This window comes from Atractosteus spatula, chromosome 1 (assembly GCF_055471065.1).
Source record: "Atractosteus spatula isolate fAtrSpa1 chromosome 1, fAtrSpa1.hap1, whole genome shotgun sequence".
In the NCBI taxonomy this organism is placed as follows: Eukaryota; Metazoa; Chordata; class Actinopteri; order Semionotiformes; family Lepisosteidae; genus Atractosteus; species Atractosteus spatula.
In genome coordinates, this window is record NC_142706.1 from 63,997,143 (window position 1) to 64,018,305 (window position 21,163).

The window sequence follows — 21,163 nt, forward strand, 5'->3', positions numbered from 1 at the left end:
GCTCTCTCCGGGAACCCAGCACGTCTTAATGCGAAGTCACTCGTCTCTGCTCCAGCCCCTCTCTTTGTGCACCTCTGTGATCACAAGACAGGACTCCAATTAGAAGCGAATTCCGACATCGACGGCGATATTAAGATCGTGTTGCCCCGTCGCTTTTGAAATGTTTTTAAGCGTCTAATTAATTCTTGAAAGGTGTTTCAATACAAATCTGTCACAGCAGTAACGCGTTTCATCGTAGCCAATTCGGATCTACTGTTGATCGAGTCTCTCTGCAGCACCGCAGAGTCAACGGAATACATCACTCGTTTTAAATATTAGTTCCTCAGAAAATGCTGTAATTCGCAGGAGACTGCGTTCTGGGCGGTGCGGTTTTTTTTTTTTAGCATGGTCTGAGTTTAAAAGTCCGAAAACAAAAGCTTGGTCTTTCATTGAAAAGAGGAACCTCGGAGATACGTCCCTCCTCACCCCGCCCATAACAGACTGCGCACAAAAAGTTTCTCCCGGGGCTGCGCTTTCAAAAGCAGCTGTAGAGGCAGCGAGGAACCGGGTCCACGGCGCGGCTCATACTGACAGAGGACTCGTGTTTTCTGAGCTACGCGAACTTTCCCCGCCAGGAAAGAGCTTAGTGTTATTTGCTAACCGGGAGTCCGACATGAAGAACATGACTTTCAGGAGGCTAAAGAAAGTCAACTCCAGCGACCCAGGGCGCTTGCCTTCGCACCACGACAGCGGCGACGTCTACCAGTCGTCCGCCTCTGACACCTACGGAACGGTGGAAAAGTGCAAAAACGCTTCGGACGTTTACAATTACAAGACGCTGGCTTACTCCGGAGGAACACTGCCCAGGAATTTTAAAAAGGTACAGATTTCTGTGGGTTTACCTCACCTGGAGAGCCTCAGCACACTGAGTCCCGTCTTACTGCACTCGGATGATAAGTTTCCCAGATCGAAGCTGGGATTCGATGGCTTTTGTGTTTTTGTTCCAAATTCAAGTATTGTTTTTTTTTATTTTAAAATCGTAAAATCAGTTTATCTGAAAATAAACTGGTTTCTAACCAGTACTAAAAACGCTGTCGGTGCGTTTCGGTAAACAGGCAATGTTAAAACAAAAAACTTGCGAAGAGATCTAGAGATTTAGACCGTGGGAGCTACCTGGGAGCTGCTAATGTTATTATTAATTTGAGGTGGTAGAATATTTTGTCTAAAGATACAGTTTTATTCTTACATTAGGGCACCTGACGGAAATTCGCTCAGATAATAAGTGCATCATCAGCGACATACTCTATCTCGTGTTCTGTTCAAGACGCGTTTCGCCTACGGTTTCTTTTGGAAAGGGACTTCTGTCATTCTTGGGTTGAGGTACCGGAGAGTGTTGTTGTGTTCTATAAAACTGAACCCGAATCTGACTTCGTGGGCTTCACAAGTCTCCGTTGTCGGCAGCTCACCCCCCATCACACACACACACTGAGTACATATGCTAACGAGAGTGCCTGGAGATAATTACCCAGGGAGACAGCCGGCCCGTGAAGAGGTCCGAGATCATTTGAAGCTCTGTGGTTGTGAGATGTAAGGAAAGAGAAAGGGCAGATGCGCCGCGTTCTGACTCAGACACCTGGGCACTGTTTGGAAAGTCTACTTCAGCGCACAGATATTTGCATGCTGTGCTCCAGTTCATGAACTCTGACGCACGGCTTCGCTTTGCGAGCCTTGTGTTTTGAATGTAGAAATTTTTCATCCCGAACGCGACAAGACCAGTTACTGATGTCACTGTAGGAAATAATGCGACAAAACCGCGTGGTAGGGCTTCCTAACAAAGCGAACTACGGAGTGACTGTTGTTGAGCCTTTTTGGATCAAGACGTCAGCTAATTGTGGGGAAAAGGCGTTGATGCGCGTCTGTGCGTGGCGATGCCTGCGGAATCTAGCACCTCTTGGAGAATGTGGGCGATTTCCCACCCGCGTTTACTAGATGTGGGGAACTACGTGTGCGTGTTATCACCTTGCTAAGCGTTGCTCAGCGGGAGTCCGAACAAGACTGCATTTGTAAAGGAGTGTCTGGCGTCTGTTAGCCCTCGGACACCAGCTGATCCAGCAGTTGGGGTAATTTGCATTGCTAAGGATAGCCGGCAGCGCGATTACTGGCGCAGCGAAGTGAACTTGGAAGTCGTTCAGAGTAATGAATACTCTGGGGCTGTTTTTGGTGGACCAGTCACAGAAAACACGATTACTTAGCAGCAACGAGGATGAAAACATTACGACAGCGGGAAAATGCCTAGTTATACAAATCGCACCTGGAAAAGTAATTTCAGATAATAAAGCAAAACATTCTGATTGTTTTTTTTTTAAATAAATAAACAGCCTCCGTTCTCAAGATAAAGCAATCGGGTTTTCTATCCGCTTTGACTGCTCAAATAAACGTATGTGTCGGTTTTAATTAGAGTGCTCAATTAACAGCGAGGGGCGGGGCTTTAAGAACGGCCTTACAGCTGAGGAAAGCCGAGGCGCTGTAGTTTATCCGAAAGATGTTCGGGACTCTTTTCTTTTAACACAAAAAGCCCCTAAAACTTGTGGCGCCCGACCCCCCCCCCTCCTCCATCCGCCCTGCTATCAAGACCACCCACTCCGTTCTGCCACAGAGCGCAGACCCCCCCTTGTTTACCGCAAAGTTTCAGCACTCTGGTCGTGGGCTTGTTTGATTTCTCAAACAGTTCTATATATTGTGAAGCGCTCGGCGAAACAACGAAAGGACTTATGTGCGTCACCGAGGGCTCTTCGTGAGCAGCCGGTACTTTCTGACGGTGAAGTCCTGTGGAGTTTGGCTTCGCACGCCGAACTCCGGACCCATTTCCTTCCAGATAGGTGACCTTTTCACACACACGAGACAAGTTTGGAAGATTCTTCTACCCCCCCCCCGATAATATACAGACCAAGATAACCTTAAAGAAACGCACCTCATGTGAAATACAGCCAGATACCACTGAAAAACGTGGAAAAGGTAACTGTCAACCAGTTATTGTTGAGATCAAGGAAAGAGGGCAGATATCCCTCCCCATGAGATTAATTAGTGCAGCAGGCCATAGCGTTCAGCGCTAGGCAGAAACTTCTTCCTTGTGTTTCTTGAAATCGTTGTGTTACCACAGACTTGGGTCTGTCTCGGGATGCTGGATTAAAAAAGTCGGATCTCTTCTTGGATGTTTTGACTGTGTCTGATCTGCCACCATGGAGTTACCCAGGCTAGAGCTCCGCAGGGTGTTCTCCTACAGTCCAGTTCGAGGCCTCATGAGGTCAATCCAAAGAGACTTGGTTTGAGGTGGCGGGGAAGCAGATCAACGTGACACAGGCTGCAGGGCCGAACGCTTGACCGTTCAGCTTCAGAGCAGTGTGCGACTCTAATCCCCCCCCCCCCCCCCCCCAATATTTCAAGCTCCCTGAACCTATCTCAATGCCTCTCTGTTGAAAGGGGGAGGGTGGTTAATGGCACTGTAACAAAAAACTGCATCAGAAGACCGAGCAAAGTGTGAAGTGTTGTGCATGAGGACTCGGATCCGGAATAATCAGTCCAACACGTGAGAGGAGACTGCATGATATGTGTGAATGTCTGCGGTTTGGCATTCTTAAAAAAAACGTTTTTATTTTATTTTTTTCCGTAAAGCACTTTGAGAGGCCATTTTTAAAGGAGCCATATAAAAAGTAAAGTTTATTGATTATTTAAAACTGGTGTCCTGGAAGAGTGTGTGGCTGTGGCAGGCCAGGATCAATCATTCCTGCTTCCTCGTTGTCCCAAGTCCAGTCGGAATCAGGGGTCGCTTTGAGCACAGAGAGCCACCAGGTGCAGCTTTTTTTTAAGTGAATAAACTGCCCCCCCCCCCCCCCCCCCACCTCCCCCATGCACACGCACCGGCGGAGTGGGTCCTGGTACAAAAACACATTGTGTGATGGGCTCAGCCCCCGCACGAGACTCCCCTGGGACCCGCAGGAGTCGGGGGGCTATGAACAGAGTCATTCAAAAGCCCCCAGAAAATTTCTGTTAGTGTCCGGCGTGGTGGCCCGTACAGGAAGCCAGTATTTCTTCAGGCCCGTTTGACAGCATGCCGGCACTCCGAGGAGCAGTCCTGTTTTTTGTTTTTTTTAAATGCATGGCAGAGATCGAACAGAAGCGGACTGGCTGTTAAGAGCCTGCGGAAGGGAACTGTGTTTGTACAGCAGGGAGGGCGGGTGGGGGGAGCCACGTCATTTTTTTTATGATTTTGGGGATTTTTATGCGCAGACTGGGATCGGTGGTCTCCTGCAGGGGTCTGCACAATGTCAGCGTTGTCAGGCCATTCGGGCGTTGAGGCTCCCTGCAAAGTCCTGGGAGGGTGTCTGAGATCTTCCAAAACGCAGGACGGTCACAAAGTCATCGGGATTTGAAATTGGACCCACCCCGAAACAGGGGACTTGAACAGACGCTGGAATAGGCTGATTTGTTTTTTGGGGGTGGGGGGGAGTTCTCTTTTTGGGGGATGCTCTGGGGTATTGAAAGGTGCTCTGGCTCTGCCGTCTCGGGGCTGTGGAGTGCAGAGACGGGCGGCGTGGCTGGAAGGCGTGTTGTGCAGATCTCTGTCTGTAATGGGTTCTGACCCGTGTGGTTTCAGCTGGAGTGGCCCCAAGGCTGCTGTCTGGCACACGCTTCCTTGTCGCTGCCCTGCTCCTCAAGTCTTTTTTCTTTTGTGTGTGTCTGTACAGGGCGTGCCGCTGAAGTGGAAATCCCTGACTCAGTCTCCCGAGCAACAGAGGTAAGAGGAACAGCATCTGTTTATTCCTTTGAACCAGTGTTGCCTTCTCTGTCTCTCTTAGTCTTCAGTGGAGCCTCGATCCATGCTCCTGTGAACATGAGACCGGTTTCTCATGGGAAGAGACCATTCAGCCCATGTAGCCCATTTGGTAATGACCAGCTGTGTTTTAGACGAAAGCAGGCTACTGTAACAACATGCTTGCGTAGCTTGTTACATACCTCCACCACCTTTTGTGTAAAGTGCCTCCTGGTGAAATGCACTTTCACGCAGTTTCCCCTTGGGCCCTCGAGTGGGCCTTACCTGCTTGCTGCTTGCCTCAGCTGGGCATTGCTGGTCTCGAGCGCTGGCAACAATTCTGTTCCCAAGGTGGTCACACCTGTCTCACAATGACCAGTGCTCATGACTATGGACAGCGTCAGCCAGCAGTAACTCTTAAACACCCAGCCCCTGGGGTTCCCCCACGTTCGACCAGCCCTTTGCGCATGCCATCGATGGAGCAGAGCTAGGATTCCCTCATGAGATCTGTCCCGTGCTGTTTGTGTGAGTGTTTTCAGCAACAGGTCCTGGCATTGACATAACAAAGTGCGAGCACACCAGGGCTCCATGAAGAAAAGCAAATTGCTGTGAGAGGTGAGAGAGGACTGAAGGACTCAGAGAAAGAGCTCCACTCAGAACCACAGTGTCTGCTGGTCTTCCTTCTGCCTCTGATCTTAATTCTTGATGGAGCTTCTTATTTGGATAAGAAGTCATGTTAGTTTAAGGTCCTAATCAGTCGTAGGTAGGTCTTACAGCACTTTGGCCTTGGAAGACAGGGACTGTCCCTCCAGGCGCCATTTCTTTATTGTATGACCGTTCTTTGCCCTCGCACGTAATGTAAACATTCACCAGATTAAGTCGCCCTGGGTAACAGTAGCTACCAAGCAAAGAGATAATACGAACGTGGAATGACTACGGTTAGCTTTCTAAAACGTTGTCATCGTCTTCGTTATTAGCTCGTGGTGTAGTTCTGAGTTTTCTCACCCCGATCCTGGAATTCTCCCTGCAGCCACCTCTGCCGCCTTCCGGAAGTTTCCGAACTGTGTTCGTGCGAGAGAGATCAGAGTGCTTGTTTGTCAACAGGGCAGCAGCTGTGTTGCCCCTGGCGACGGGCTCCGAGCTGCCCATTGTTGCTTCGGCCTGTCGGTTCAAAAGCAGATGTGTTTGTCCCAGGAACTGGTTACCGAGTGTGGGGGCGAGGGGGCATTTTTAAACTGATTTATATTTAGACATACTTTTCAAAACAGTCAAACTTAGTCTTTGTTCTTAAAATAGTTGCCCCCCGTGTTGATGCATGTCATCTTGTGTCTTCAACAGAAACAAAACCGATCTCTCAAAAAGTGCACAAAACATCTGTGGTGGCCACATAGTCCCAGTATTTGGTTGGGATGATATCCCCGAAAAGGGAATCCTCCTGTGGGGTGGTGTCCTTGATTTTTCTTCATGGATCACTTTTTAACGGCTCTTTCCTTTTCATTCCCAGGAAGATTGTTATCCTAGAGAAGGAGGACCAGGAGACCTTTGGCTTTGAAATCCAGGTAAGAGGATTAGCTTGCTGGGAAGGGCTGTTCAGTTTGCGCTGGGGCAAATAGGATTCTGAGGATTAGCATTGTATAACCGATCCAGCACATCGTCCGCTTTATATCCGACTACAATGTGCAGAAGCCCGTGAGCTTAAATCCTGCTTTTACACATCTGGACCACAAGTGCGTTTCCGTTGAGACTTTGGGGTACAGGGGCAACTTTGGACATGGACTGACAAACTTGGGGTAACCATGTCCGATCTCATGCAAAGTGATCTCTGTGGAACCATGATGATACCCCACCCTCTCACCTCTTGATTTTTAATGTACCCAGAGTCCCAGAGTCCCAGCTCTTCCTTGGTTTGACTGCGAAGAGGAATCCTGATGAGCTATAACTTATAAAAAAAAACCACAGGAAATCTGAAGCAGGGCAATGAGAACACTGACGTTTTAGGTTTCCAGTGACGTACAGTGGCCACTGTAAGAGCCGGCTAACCTGCCTCCTGTCATCTTTCATTGTGCCTGCTGCAGTAGCTGTGATCTCCTTGCACAGGCACCTCAATCTCTGACAAGGGTGATGAAGGTGTATACACTTCCTGAAGAACACCTTTCTTCCTGGTTCCTGTTCTGCTCTAAAGACCCACACAACCCATCCTTCGGATGAGATGTAAAACCGAGGTCCTGACTCTCTGTGGTCATTAAAAATCCCAGGGCGTTTCTCGAAAAGAGTAGGGGTGTAACCCTGGTGTCCTGGCCAAATTTCCCATTGGCCCTTACCAATCATGGCCTCCTAATAATCCCCATCTCTGAGCTGGCTTCATTACTCTGCTCTCCTCCCCACTGAGAGCTTGTGTGTGGTGAGCGTTCTGGCACACTATGGCTGCCGTCACGTCATCCAGGTGGGGCTGCACACTGGTGGTGGTGGAGGGGAGTCCCCATTACCTGTAAAGCGCTTTGAGTGGAGTGTCCAGAAAAAGCGCTATATAAGCGTAAGCAATTATTATTTTTATTAACCGGGAGTCCGGGGCTGAACGGCCTCTCTAAGGCATTGTTCGTGCATCCTGGTGTCCTGGGAGCTCTTGATGGTTCTCCCCTTCTCGGTAAAAGCAGCTCGGATGTGTCTGAGAGCACGTAAGCCCGATTTTATCGCAAGCCCGTCCAGGCCGTGCCATTTATCTCTGTTCTGAACTCGGTACCACATCCTCTTGTTTTGCTTGATGCCTTCAACTTGCAAGGTTTCCTGTGTTTTTAGATAATCTGTTCAAATGAAAAGTAAAAAAAAAAATAAAATAAAATTTCAAAGCAGCCCCAAGCCCGGAGCGGTCACGATTTCTACTCTTGCCGCATATAGAAATGTGCTGTTTCTGCATGACGGCGACAGGCTTTCCTGATTCAGTCGGCCACAGGAAGTGATGTCAGTATTCTCGAATTACTCATCGGATCCCGTCGTTCCCCTTAACGGTGTTTTGAGACCCTAGCAACGCTCTGTTTGAAGGGGCATTTCACTGCACAGTCCCTGTAAGTGTGAACTGAACTAAATGTGCACATGATGGGAGATGCTGACTGTAGGCATTGTTACCTAGTGTACCAGCTATGAGCCCATTGTGAACTGGCATACTGCCAACAGAGACTGCTAAGGTGGTGCAGGTATAAAGGGATTCCCTAATATTTCCAGATCAAAATGCTTTGGGATTGTCAGATCCCACGTAGAACAGGGAAGAAATAATAATAAATCGCCAATCACCATAATAAAGAAGTTCCCCGCCCCTGCCTTCATCCTTAATTCATGCTTCCCTTTCAGTGCCAGCTGATAAGGGCGAAACCTTCGTCCTATAGTCTGACATACTGTAAGGAAAGTATTGATGCTCAGAGCCTGGCAGGGGAGCAGGTTAGTTGCCCAATAGGGTCTTCTCCGGTCCGTCCTGCTGGCGCGACTCCGTGGGTGCACCCCTGGCCACCTCCTGGCCACGTGGCTGAGGCGCCAGGGTATTTCCCTGCGTGCCAGCGGGAGTCTCATCTGTCCCTGCGTCGCTGGCTGATTTCAGGGTGTTTCCACCGTTGCTGACGTCAAGGAGATCAGGTGCCGCTGGCAGAGGGGCTGCAGGATAGGGGCTTCACCACGATTCACCAAAGCAGGGAAAGTCAGAGGCGCTTTATCTGAGGAAAGGATCGGCACTTCAGAGATTTTACATTCTCTTCGTGCGTGTCGGTCTGAACACCTCTTATTGGCAGGAACATCTGTCTCTCCCACGGTCTTTCCATGACAGAATCTATTCTCTGCCATTGTCTAGCACAGTTTCAATCTGCATTGTCACCCTGTGTCTTAAGTGAGTTAATCCACGAGAACAAATGACTGCCTCTTGCTGGGATTGTCCAGGAACCCCCAGAAGAGAGATAGCAAACAGATGTTCATTTAGCAAGGGAGTCCTCACACTGAGTTCCAGGATCAGCGCTGTTCATGGTTTGTGCGCGTGCTGTATAATGAATTGGTGCATATCCAGCCACAGAACGCAGGCATGCTTCATGTCTCCAGCTGGCTTGAACTGTCGTGTTGTCATGGCTTGCTTGGCATTTCTCCTTTGCCCACTTATCTGTTGTGGTAACAGTCTATACAGGTACCTCTAAAATAGTCAAAGCTTCTCGCAGATCTCACAAGGTGGGGTTTGTAGGATGTCCAAATCACTGTTTGGAAAGGTTGGAGGAAATGGCATTAGCGCAGGCATTTCATAGGCATCCTGCAAATGACCACAGTTTCTTAATATCTCAGCACAACAGGCAGAATTGTGCCCATGTGTCTGCAGCAGTAAAGCAGCTGTGGCTGCAGTCAAAAGGCCGGTTTAGACGGCCAGCAACAAACGGCACATCTCCCACTCTCGAAACGCCTGGATATGTCTACCGCGCTGTATATACACTGTACACCTGGCTCGTATTGTTATCTCAATGTCCTCTTCCTTCAGGCCCTCTCTTTTGTGTGCTCCAGGAGGCCTTGTTCTCTGTTGGAGTTTCGGTGTAGATGATTTGCAAATCAAATCGGCGGATTCGGCAGGCAGAGCTTTTCAAACGACACACCCGGGCTTCGTGCGGTGCGCTGTGCTGCTTCTAATGACGTGAGAAAATATGAGATGTTCCAAATGAGACGAGGCCGCTTTGCCTGACTAATAGGTTTGGTAGTCGGTAGTGAATTGATGCAAGGAGGTCATGCAGGCTTTTTGTGAAACAGGGCAACAACATGGCTTGGCAGCTCATTCTGTACTCTCACAACCCTTTGAGTGAAAAAGTGTCTTTTGTTTTAAATGCACTTCTCTGTAGTCTCCACCTGTGTCCTAGAGTCCGTGTTTGACTTTTTATTTTGAAGACGTCTGCTGTGTCGTTTCTTTGAGGAGCACGAATACTTGTATCAGGTCTCCTTGTAGTCTTCTGTGGTCAGGACTTCAGTGGAAGTACAGTTATAAGTGGGTGGGCTTCAGCAGTCAGTTCAAATGATGTTGCACAGCTTTCTGAAGTCTCCACAAAATGCAGTTATCACTCAGATTTTAAATAAAATGTTTAGTTCCATGAGTGCACAAATTTTTTTACAATATAATCTCAAAACCCCAAATGTATTCCAAGTGACCTACTATCCTAACTCTCTTGAGAGGATCTGTATAAACAGTTTGGGATTGAAATCCTGCTTTGGAATTATGCAGGATCAGTAGAGTTTTTTTTTGTACATAATCATTCTTTCAAAAACGACAGCTTGGTTTGGATTCTACAGGTATTAACTCACAATGGAAGGGATTTTTTAACTCCCTCCTAAGGTTCAAAGTTAATTTTTACTCCAGTGGGTTATTCAAAATGCCATAAACTTCCCTGTGATAAAGCAAATATGTGTTGGCCATGCAAAGCAGCAAACCGACCGGACCTGACAGCTGTTAGGATCTGTGTAGGAGTGGGTGGAAAAGGCTTATCTTCACTGGGGGCCTGCAGTTCCCTTCCGAGAGCTCCTGATGAGCCTGTTCTCCAGTCTTCTGGAGCAGGCGTTAAGCTTCAGCAGAATACACTTTGGGCGTTAAGTAGACCCGATGTTGTATGGCTTTTTACAGCTTTGCTTTCAACGTGGATGCTCATTCCCGTGTCCCGCTCTCTGAAGCGCTGTCCTTTTGGTTGCTGATTTCTTGTCCGTTTGTGTTGCAGACGTATGGACTCCATCACCAGAATCTCAACTCGGTGGAGATGTGCACCTTTGTGTGCAAGGTGTACGCGGACAGTCCTGCGTATCATGCCGGCCTCAAAGTTGGTGAGTGGTGCTCTTTACGTACAAAATAAACCGGAAGCCGGCGGTCAGTCCTGTCCACAATCCAGGACAGCAGGTTCTGGGATCTCTGAATCCTCCATTCCTCCATTTGCTGGGGAAAAAAGCCAATGAGGTCCATTCATTTATTAGGGCCTTGATTAAAACTGACCAGTCCCGGGGGGGGGGGAATATTTTTCATTGGAAACAAGTCTTGAACTCCAGTTCTCAAAAACACCGTCCCCATCTCCTGTCTCCAGCAGAACTGACCTACAGACCCCTGTGCTCTTGCCTGTCTCAGCCTGAAACTATGGTTAAGCTTATATTAGTTGTGCACTGTTTAGAACTGTCAGGTTTAATATAGCAAATAAGTCTAGATGCCACCACTGGTTTAGTCCAGCAGCAGTTGAAGGACACTAGTCCTTACAGTGAGCAATGATTTGCTTGCTTGTGTAACAAAGTACAAGCGTACGCTGCACATTGGTGCTTGTGCTTTGTTACACAAGCAAGCATGTGTGTGTACAGTCTGGGACTGAGTCATAACTGTTGCTAGAAGTAAAAATTAAGTTTGGCACCAACCCGCTGACCACTTCTGTCACGCAAGCAAAACCACCCATATCGGGTGTGACAGAAACTACCTGTGATGCAGGAAGAAGAAATCTGGAATGAGAGACTCTGAATATGCTGACTGGTGATTCCTATCGCACAGCATTAAGATAAAAAAGAGGAAAAGGATTATCTTTAAAATTATATGGAACACTTGTGTCAGACAGCTCTGAACTGGCAGGGCCAGCATGCGGTTGTGTGTTAATCTCCCAGAATACCGCATGGGATTGTCTAATTTTATTACGACATGCAACACACAGAATTGTTTTAAAATAGGGGCAGAGAAGGAACTCCATGACACAAAAAGTACCTTAATGTGGGCCATCTTGGAACTTAGAAGTTGCTCAGTAATAGTGTTTGCTTTTTTGTCAGTGCTGTTCTGTTCTGTTAGAGGCTGATTTAGCATACATACGAACAGTGGTTTCTCACCATAAATTTGTTCGCTCAAACGTAGCAACTTGTTTCTGTTGCGAAATGGGAAGAAACATAGCTGTTCGCGTGTCTGTGGCTTTGTGAGTGACTGATCTCGGAGACACTGGAGCTCCTTTGCAGGTGATGTTGTCTGACAAGGAAAACAAAAACCACCAAAACACACCAAAGCTTCTGTTGTTTGTTCTGGCAGGGAGGTGCAGTTTCTGTGTTGTGACCAGACCTGTTTGACAGGAATGAAGAGGCGATTAGGCTCCCAGACCAAAAGTAGACTCTTACTGCCCTCGTGACCTGTCACGTCAGACTGTTCAATATTATTTTAACAGTAATAACATTGAATAGCACATTTGAACATATCTCAAAGAGCTTTACAGGCAAATTAAGAAAAAACAATTAAAGAAAAACAGTTAAAAAAAGGAGATTGCAAAGTTACCACAAAGAAACACAAGGGATTAGAAATGTAGTAGCAGATGCAAGGAGCAGACACGGATACCAATCCAATAAAAGCCTTTCTGTAGAAGAAGATTTTGAGTCTGGTATTTGAAAGAGATCTGGGACGGCGATAATCTTGGGGTAGACATGCAGAGCTTTGGGGTGAAGCCAGAGAAGGTCCAGTGTCGCCCATGGAGTGACATTGCCAATAACTGAGCAGCAAGACTTCAACTTCCTGCATCACAGGCATTCTCTGCTGTCTTTTTTTACATTAAGAAGCACGCAGCCTTATGAAAAGCGCACAAGATTTAGCTAGGTGTTTGACATTTTTAAAGCTTTTTGGATCTTTCGTGTTTTAGGTTTCACAGCAAAAGAAAACTCATTACATTCGCACAGAAACCTGGGAAACCACACACTTTTTACACTTTTTAAGTTTGTTTTTCTTTTCACTTTGCTGATTAAAAGGGATTAAAACTCTGGCTGAGTAAAGAAGTTTGCAATAACCAAAAGGAAGTCATTTTTCTTGGAAAGGGCATCACCAAACAGATGGTGTCTTTCTACAAAATCCTGATGGAGCTCAGTCAGAGATTCCTGGGAGATTCGCCTCTCTAATGCCCATTAGTATTGTGCTGATGTGGGGTTTCAGATCATTTCACATGATGACTGACCTCATAACAGACCCGTGCAGTCCGATCTCATTGTTCACTTTCGATGTGAGATCACAGGAAACGCCACTTCTTGTCTGTCTTTAGTTAAACCCAAAGCGCTCTTTCCTCAGCCTTTGCTGTTGTCTTAAACGACGCACAGAGCCATGTTGTGTCCGTATGGATAGCAGGATGACTGGCAGTTTGGTCTGGTGGGTCACTGCAGGGCCTGATGTAGACCCTGTTGCTGTTGCCACATAAGCACAAGTTGCGATTGGATAGTCTCAGGCTGATGTATTTCAGATTGTAACAAACTAGAACAGGAAAAAGCAGCCCTGCACCTCTTCGCGATCTGCTCCAAAACTTCATTTTGATTGAGAAACTGGTATTCCTGGATGGGAAGGCCTCTATAGATTGACAGATTGTGAACGGGGCACACCTCCTCAACTGCACATGGCATAGCAGGAGGAGCAATAGGTTTAAGTCTAAAAGAGCATTAAGTTATGTGAAGTTCAGCGTTTTTTTTTAATCTCCCTGTTTGTGCGCAGGAGACACCATTTCAACTGTGAACGATGTGAGCGTGGAGGGCTTTCGACACAAGGAGATTGTTCAGCTTATCAGGTCATCGGGGAACACTATCAGGTGAGAGGCTGTACGGAGAAGCAGAACTAGGAACTAGCGAGGAACACAGTGGTGCTCTGTGTTAAGAACCGCTCAGCCGTGCTGGGGTTAAGCTGCCAGTTTCTGTGCAGCAGGGTCCAGTCCTCCTGCAGTGCCTAATACTCTTCAAGACAGAGCCCCATGTGTGAGATGGAATTAACGAGGCTTAAGCTTGTTAAACCTGGTATCGCAACCTAATATGGCTCAGGCAAGCACCCTAAAACTAGCTCGTGAATTTTCATTTTTATTGCACTTAGGAATTTGTGAATGGCCTTTTCTCAGATTCAGGATACCTGTGTCTCTGCCTGCAGCTGTATTTGTTTTTGACGGGCACTTTGAATGTGTTTCTTCAATAACCAGGGCTTTAAAAGCAGAAGGAAAAAAATGAGAACACTGCCCACAGCAACCTGGTTCATTTCAGGCCTGCCCAGCTGCAGGCTTTGATCTGGGTTATTTTGTGATTTGTTAGGTCGTTTTGGAGTAAATTTGCCTACAGAGGTTGGTGAAGTTGAAAGTTTCACCAGTATAACTGCAGTTTTTCCACAGTAGAACTTCTGCTTGGAAAGCTTCTGCAGTCAGAGTCCTGTGTTTGTTTTCCTGCATTGTCTCCTAATAAATATGTTAAATTTCTATGCTGCTTTTTTCCTAAATGGGGGAAAAAAAAATTCAGTTTCTGAAGCGCTCTCTTGCCTTCAACTCTCAGGAGCCTTGTCGCAGCTCTCTGGAGAAAATTAATTTCACGTTTCTCGCGGCCCCTTCCTGCAACCTCAATACGCACATTCATTTTCTCTTTTCAGTCGAAACCGCTGAAGGAAAGATGAAACTTTTTTTTTTTCCCCCGTGTGAACTGTGGTGGCACTTCTGCAAAGTGTGAACTGTTTCGAACATGGCTCAGGACTCGCAGGCAGAGTAGAGGCCAGCCTGCGGGTGCCTCAGGCTAGCCTTGAGCACGCTCTCAGCTTGTGAAACGAGAAGAAGGCGCTGTCACAACTGGCCGCGCTGCACACTTTGAAGGCAGCTTATCAGATGCCCTAACAGCCACAGAGCCCAGGGGCAGCAGAGGGCTTTATCTGCCTCTTCAAGGCTTGCTGTGTGAGCCTGGCCCCCTGTGGCTGACGCTGACGCTCCCTCGTCCGTGGGAACTGCCCAGGCTGCGTGTCGACCAGTCGCTAGGAAAGCTGCGTGACTTGTAATGTGATAGGGAGCAGCAGTCTGCTCAGGCCCCCAAGTCAAGCTAGACGTGCCATGTGTTCACATCGGGCATAAAAGGTCTTTATAACACAGCTGTAAGATTCTTCTGTGTTCTGAAATAGCTTTGGGTCAGCTGAAGTTTTTGGTGGGCTGAGCTGTGGTGGGCAGTGCAGCTGGGGAGCTGTTCGGGCTGCGGGGGTTAACGAGCTGCCTGGCTGTCTGTCCGCAGGTTGGAGACCGTGTACGGCGACTCCATCCGAAAGGCAGAACTGGAGACCAGACTGCAGTACCTGAAGGTGAGCACTCCTTCCCTCTGAACTTCTTAGTTCTCCTTTCAGAAACCGCTGCCCTGCGTGTGCATGTTCAGGAGGCCGAAACTCTGGAGGTGTAAATGAAGTTCAAATGGGAAGTTGAGGAAAGTCACAATCGAGGGGGGGGTTTTGGCCTGTCTGGCCCGTTCTCATTTAGCAGCTAATTGATCCCAGGGTCTTGTCCAGCTGTCGGGGGATCGGCTTCAAGCACACGGCTGGGCAGGCTGCTTCCCACTGCCGCCCCTGTAAGAATTTCAGCTCTTACAGCTTGTGAAATTCAGTCTTCGTCCTTCCTATGGTAATTTTTTATTTTTTTCCGCGGTGTGCATTTTCCGATCTCTCTGCTTGAGGACAAGAGCCGCTTGTAAGTCTGTACGAGGACAAAGAGAGATTGTATCTGTCAGGTCACTGGGAGGTGTTTGCCCACACTGATGCTGGCACAGAGCCCGGCACCTGTGCACGTGATGGAAATTCCCAGTCCAGTCGGTGTTTTGGGGGAAGTCGTAAGACTTTTTTTGTTTCTACACAGAGAGGCCCTCATGCGCGAATGGAGTAAACTGCGTGGCCAAGCTGTGGAGGCGCAGTGATGTGGGTTGATGTGTCAAAACGCTGCCCGGTGTTGTGAGAGAGTCCTGCAGTGTGTAGGGTCCTCGCTGTCTGATTCGCCTGTACTCTTATAAATAGGGAAATGCTGAGAAGGAATCCTCATTGACTGCTCCTTAGAGGCCGGGCAAGCTGATCCTGCAGAGACGAGGTGTATCCTTACTGTAGGATTGACCGTTGCTTTGCAGAACTGGGCAGAAATCGGGCATGTCCAGTCATAGGGGCAAATTTGGCATTACCTTGCCTCCCCCCATATCTTTTCAACGGACAATGTTTAAAACCATGCCAACATCACTCTGACATTATGAATTTGGAGTCAGCCTAAGAGTTACTGGATAGATGTCTGAATCTCTCTCTGTTTCTACACATACACACTTTTGAACAACCTTTAAAAAGCATTTCGAGCTAATCACCGCATGTTAAATAAACTATCAACTATCAGTCCCCGCTAGCTTGTCTGGCTGTTAGTAGCGGTCTGAGGATCTTGTTCAGCTGTGTCTTGAAAGAAACTAGGGTTTCAGCTTCAATGTCATTTCTGGGTAGCTTGTTCCACGCTCCACAACCCTTTGTGCAAAGAACTGAAACAGGCATGAAATCAAAAATAAGTTGATTAAATTTAGTTTACCAAACAGTATCTGCTAAATTTAACAAATTAGAAAATTACCTCTTTTAACAAATGATCACAGTGCTACCATAAGCTGAAATGAAGATCACATTCTATAAACAACCTAACAGTTTTAATCTGCTCAGTTAGGATCTGTTAATTTTTTTTAAATGAGAAATAGAGACAGTATCCATTAATGCCCCTCCCAAAAAATGCCTCCCGGTCTGTTTGTTTTGTGGTTTTCACCAACAAGCCTCCAAGTTGTTGTGAAAGCGATCTGTTTTTAGCACAGGCACAGGCATGGCTTTCTATTACAGGAAAGTCTGCTCCAAACTCAGGAAGGAAGGCCCTGCATGTGCTTCACTGTCTGACTCCGAAGAGCCCTGTGAAATCGCGATGGGGGAAGGCTAGCCCTGTTCTCTCATGCCTCTTTACACAGAGGTCTCGGGTCTTGAGATCTCGGGCTCGTGGTCGTGGCCGTGTGCTCACGGTGCTGTTCTGGCTCATCCCGACTGTCTCCATACGGGGCAGCAGGGAGGGATCTGAGCCCTTGTGTTAGGAGACAGCCAGGGTGGAGAAGGAATGCCCAGGTGCCGGTGCTTAGGTCCAAGCTGAGCCGTTTAACAGTTCCTGCACTGGTGGATAGCACTACTGCCTCCCAGCTCCAGGGCGTGGGGTTCGATCCTGTCTGGGGGGACCTGCCTGGGGTGTCTTGCATGTGCTCCCCATGTGCCTGTGGGGTTTTCTCTGGGTGCTCAGGTTTCCTCCCACCTCCCAGAGACATGCCAGTGGGGGTTGATTGACTCCTCTAACTTGCCCCTTGCTAAGGTGTCGCCCTAGTACGGTCAGTACTGGTTTTGGGACTACAGAGCAACTGAACCAAACGAGCGTGACTGGCCCTCTCTCATGTGTGGCCTGCCTGATATTCAGCTGCATCTGTAAAAGTTTTCTTTGATTCCGTGTTTCCTGGAAGTGAAACGAGAGGATGATTTATCCCTCTTTCCAGCTTTTATTAGATTCACTGCAGAAGGCATAGCTTGACCAGGAGCAGTGCGGTCCAGAGTACTGTGACTTGGTGCTCCGAGTACAGCTGGTGTACAAGTCTGCCTTTCCCAGGCAGTGCCTCCTCCTTCCCTGGAAACGGCTCTGTGCCGAGACTCTGCAGCAATAGGCACTTTCTCTAATCTCTCTGTTTTTCCCTCCTTACAGCAAACGCTACATGAGAAGTGGGATGAGTACCGGTCGCTGATGCTGCAGGAGCAGAGGCTGGTTCATGGTGAGTCCTCGTTAATCCTTGCGTTTCGGGAGGTGGCGGGATCGCTGTTTGCCCGAGTTTCCAGGATCGACAGCCTGCTGGCCCCAAGCAGCTGGGGCTCGCTCGCAACAGATCTCAACAACTGGGGATCAGGATCACGTCTGTGTGAAGCCCCTGAGCGATACACAAGTGTGCTCCCGCGAAAGAAGTCAATATCGGAACTGGCAGCCCACTGAAGCTCAGCAGGTGTGAGCCTGGTCAGTACCTGGATGGGTGACCTCCTGGGAAAAACTAAGGTTGCTGCTGGAAGAGATAATTGTGGGATAGTAGGGGGCGCTCACTCTGCGGTCTGTGAGGGTCCTAATGCCCCAGTATAGTAATGTGGACACAATACTGTAAAAAGGCGCTGTCCTTCAGATGAGACATAAAACCGAGGTCCCGAATCTCTGGTCATTTAAAATCCCAGGGCAGTTCTCAAAAAGAGTAGGGGTGTTAACCTGGCATGCTGGCCAGATTTTCCCCTGACCTTTACCAGTCATGGCCTCCTAATAATCCCCATCTATGAACTGGCTCCATCACTCTGTTCTCCTCCCCACTGAGAGCTGTGTGTGGGAAGTGTACTGGCCCACTCTGGCTGCCGTCGCATCATCCAGGTGGTGGAGGGGAGCCCCCATTATCTATAAAGCACCTTGAGTGGGGTGTCCAGAAAAGCACTGTAAAAGTGTAAGGACGATGATGATGATGATGATTGTATCAAAAATCACCACAAAAAGCACCATTTAAAAGTGAAATTCAGGAAACCCTCCATGTTTCCGAAGGTGATTCTCTGGAAAGACTCGCTTGGCTGAACGGGCCACCTGGCCTCTTCCGCCAGTCCTTCCCTAAGCTCTGATCCCTTCTCCGCAGGCATCGTGATGAACGACCCCGCCGTGTACGAGACCCTGGAGTCGGTCCACACCTACATCTACGGCAGCAGCTCGGCTGCCCCCAGCCCGGCCTCCCACCGGCAGATCTACTCCACGGGCAGCACCTGCAGCAGCGCCAGCTACCTGAGCGCCGCCACCGAGGGCAGCGAGGACCCCCTCTACCAGACCTGCCTGGACGTGGGCGACGCCGGCAGCTCGGGGCAGGTGGGACAGAACGGGGCCCAGAGCGCCAGGCTCGGCGGCGACCTCCTCCCCCCGGCCAAGACGCAGCTCACCCGCAGCGCCAGCACCCGCAGCTACCAGAGAGGGGCAGGCGGCAGCTGGGACAGATCGGGCAGCGGGCAGGGCAGCTGCGGGTCCTTACCACGCAAGCCCAAGCAGAAGAGCTTCCGAAGAAGACTCCTCAAGTTCATCCCGGGACTGAACCGCTCGCTGGAGGAAGAGGAGAGCAAGTTATAACCCCCCAGACGCTTTTCAATGTATATATTTTATTTGTATTATTTTTTAAGTTATTTATTTATTTTTGTTATGCCAGGTTAATTAATTTTTCCCATTTGTAAATATTCCTGATTTTAACAAAAAACAAACAATTTTGGTTGGTTCCTCTTTTAAAAAAAAAAAAGGAATGTTCACAAATCATCAAAGATATTCTTGTTTACGCTCCTCTGGATCATTTTTTTTCTTTTTGTTTTTCTCCCGAAGCAACTGAATGGGATCCATTGTTCCCCAGTAAAATACATAAATAAATGCGTGGCATTTGGATACACCATGGTGTGCCGTGAGTGTCTGTGTCTGGCGTGCATGGAGAACTGGAAAACTGATTGCTTTTTCTTCCTTTTTTAGTGTTAAGAATTCCTAAAATGATGTGGTCTGCAACTCCACTGTTTATTCTAATATATGTAGAGTGACCTAAAAAGACATTTCACTTCAAAACCTTGATCCTAACAAATGTCAGTGCATAGTCGGTCAGTATCCTCTATTCTCTAAAAACACCAATCTTTTATTCTCTGTTAATTAGTTTCAACATGACCCAAAATAGGCTTTACTCTAAACGTCTAGAGTAGTTTTCTATGAGAACATTTGGATAGGTGGAGAATGTGTTCTTGAGAATGAAAGGTTCTCAGTTCACCAGTATTCAAATTCTTCCAATTCCTTGCTCTGGTTCCCAGTGAGCTTTCACAGGATGGAAGGTTAGAGTTCCTGTCCTGCTTCTATGAGGTCACTGGTTCTTCTCCACCCCTGGGGGCAAATGTCAGGAATGTGTGAAGTAGAATTCAAAAACATTCCAGCAGGCGTCCCATATTCCATTGTATTGTACTGGAAAACTCCAATTCAACACTTCTAAACACACACCCCTGGGACACAGGAACAGTAGAGGGCTGGGGCACGCGTGCTTTCATCCTGATGGGAAAACACAGGGCCACAATGGTGCCTTCATTCCTTTAGAATTGAGATTGTTCCAAATAAAATGTGCTCTGAGGCACTGAGGCATTCTTACAGATTCTTTACCAGACTAGTCCCAACACTGGGCTAGAAGAAATTTAAATTTTAACAAAACTGAATTACATACAAACGAATGTAAACATTTCCAGCAATGATACGTATGTAACATTTTGCATATCTATTTTAATTTCTTTTATTTCTGCATATTCAAAGATGCACCAACGAATCATAGAAGTGACAGAATTCTGAGGGTGTGGATAACAGACAGCATTCACAATCCTGTTTTGAGCCAAATTTAATTGTTCTGTATTGTGTACCGACTGGAATGTGCTTAATTCAATGTGGGAAGGATTACTTTAGAATCCTTTACATTTTTGCCGCCTGTGCCTTGCTGATGTTGTTGGGGCTGGCTTGTAGCACTAATACTTAAGAGTTATTTTATTTTTGCTGGAAATAGTTAGCCGTATTGTTGAATTCCAAAGAAGCAAGGCTTTTCCAAGTGGAAATGCCTTTAGCAGTCCGTCGTTATTAGAGGTTAATGTAACTAGCCAGTAGTTGAAGCTTAATGGCTTCATTAAGTCGTTTTTCTGTAGTGTGCTGCTGCCTCACAGCTCTTGGGATCTGTGTTCAGTTCCTTGCATGTTCTGTGTGTGTTTTATCTGGGTGCTTGAATTTGCTCCCACCTTCCCAAGATGGGTTAGATATATCAACTGGCGTCTTTCAATTGTCCCTGCTTGGTCATCCGTGTGCACGTGTGTGAGACCTGGTCTCATCCATTTGATTTCAGTTGCTTGAAAGAAGCCAAGGTTTCAACCACACGGCCGGGTAGCTTCTTCCAGGCTCCCACAACTCTTTGCGTTCTGGTAATGCATCCGTTGAGCTGTGGCTGAAGGGGTACTGGTCTAGTCAGGTTAACCCCCCCCAATGACTTGCAGGCTCCACTCAGAGCAAAAAGCAAAACCTACTGTATAAAGAAGAGGGAGGGAACAGGGAGCAAGTAAGCTAAACTTTTAACAGTGCAGAGCCGGAATATAACAAAATGGAAGAATACAGAAGCCGGTGATTGGTACCAGCAATTAGAAGAGTGGGAGATTTACTTCCTGATGTGTTTGCTGACCATTGTGTCATTTTAAGCGTTGTTTATTTATAGCTTGGCCTTGTTTACTGTGGGACAGCCTGCTAGAATGCAGGAGCACCACATCTCGGATCTTAGAGACAAAACAACTCCAGCAGGGCCCTGGAAACAATGGTGGGCGGAACCGAGCAGGCTCCCACTGTCCACGGCTCTACAAAAGGGCATTGTCTGGACACTGCCTTGGCTCTCTTACAATAGCTGCGAGAGAGCAGGAGGAAATCCACTTTCTTCCCCACAATGCCCGTGCACGTCAGAGGGACCTATCAGAACCACCGCTGCCCACACCTGGTCCCGGAGAGGCACTGCCCTACGGTATGTGTG

The 21,163-nt window shown here is 47.8% G+C and overlaps 1 protein-coding gene across 2 annotated transcripts; it reads left to right on the plus strand.

Annotated features, from left to right (window-relative positions):
* The first annotated feature begins 430 nt into the window (after positions 1 to 430).
* tamalin (trafficking regulator and scaffold protein tamalin) lies at positions 431 to 19,031 on the plus strand. Of its 2 annotated transcripts, XM_088921922.1 has the most exons (8): positions 431 to 859; positions 4,725 to 4,774; positions 6,294 to 6,348; positions 10,507 to 10,609; positions 13,263 to 13,356; positions 14,795 to 14,861; positions 17,293 to 17,359; positions 18,245 to 19,031. In XM_088921922.1, exons 1-8 carry the CDS (start codon positions 653 to 655, stop codon positions 18,721 to 18,723), a joined length of 1,122 nt encoding a protein of 373 aa, XP_088778048.1. In that variant the 5' UTR covers positions 431 to 652; the 3' UTR covers positions 18,724 to 19,031. The 2 variants fall into 2 exon arrangements, with proteins under 2 accessions (XP_088778048.1, XP_088778056.1); XM_088921930.1 differs by lacking the exons at positions 4,725 to 4,774; positions 6,294 to 6,348 and having other exon boundaries at positions 440 to 859.
* The last annotated feature ends 2,132 nt before the right edge of the window (positions 19,032 to 21,163 follow it).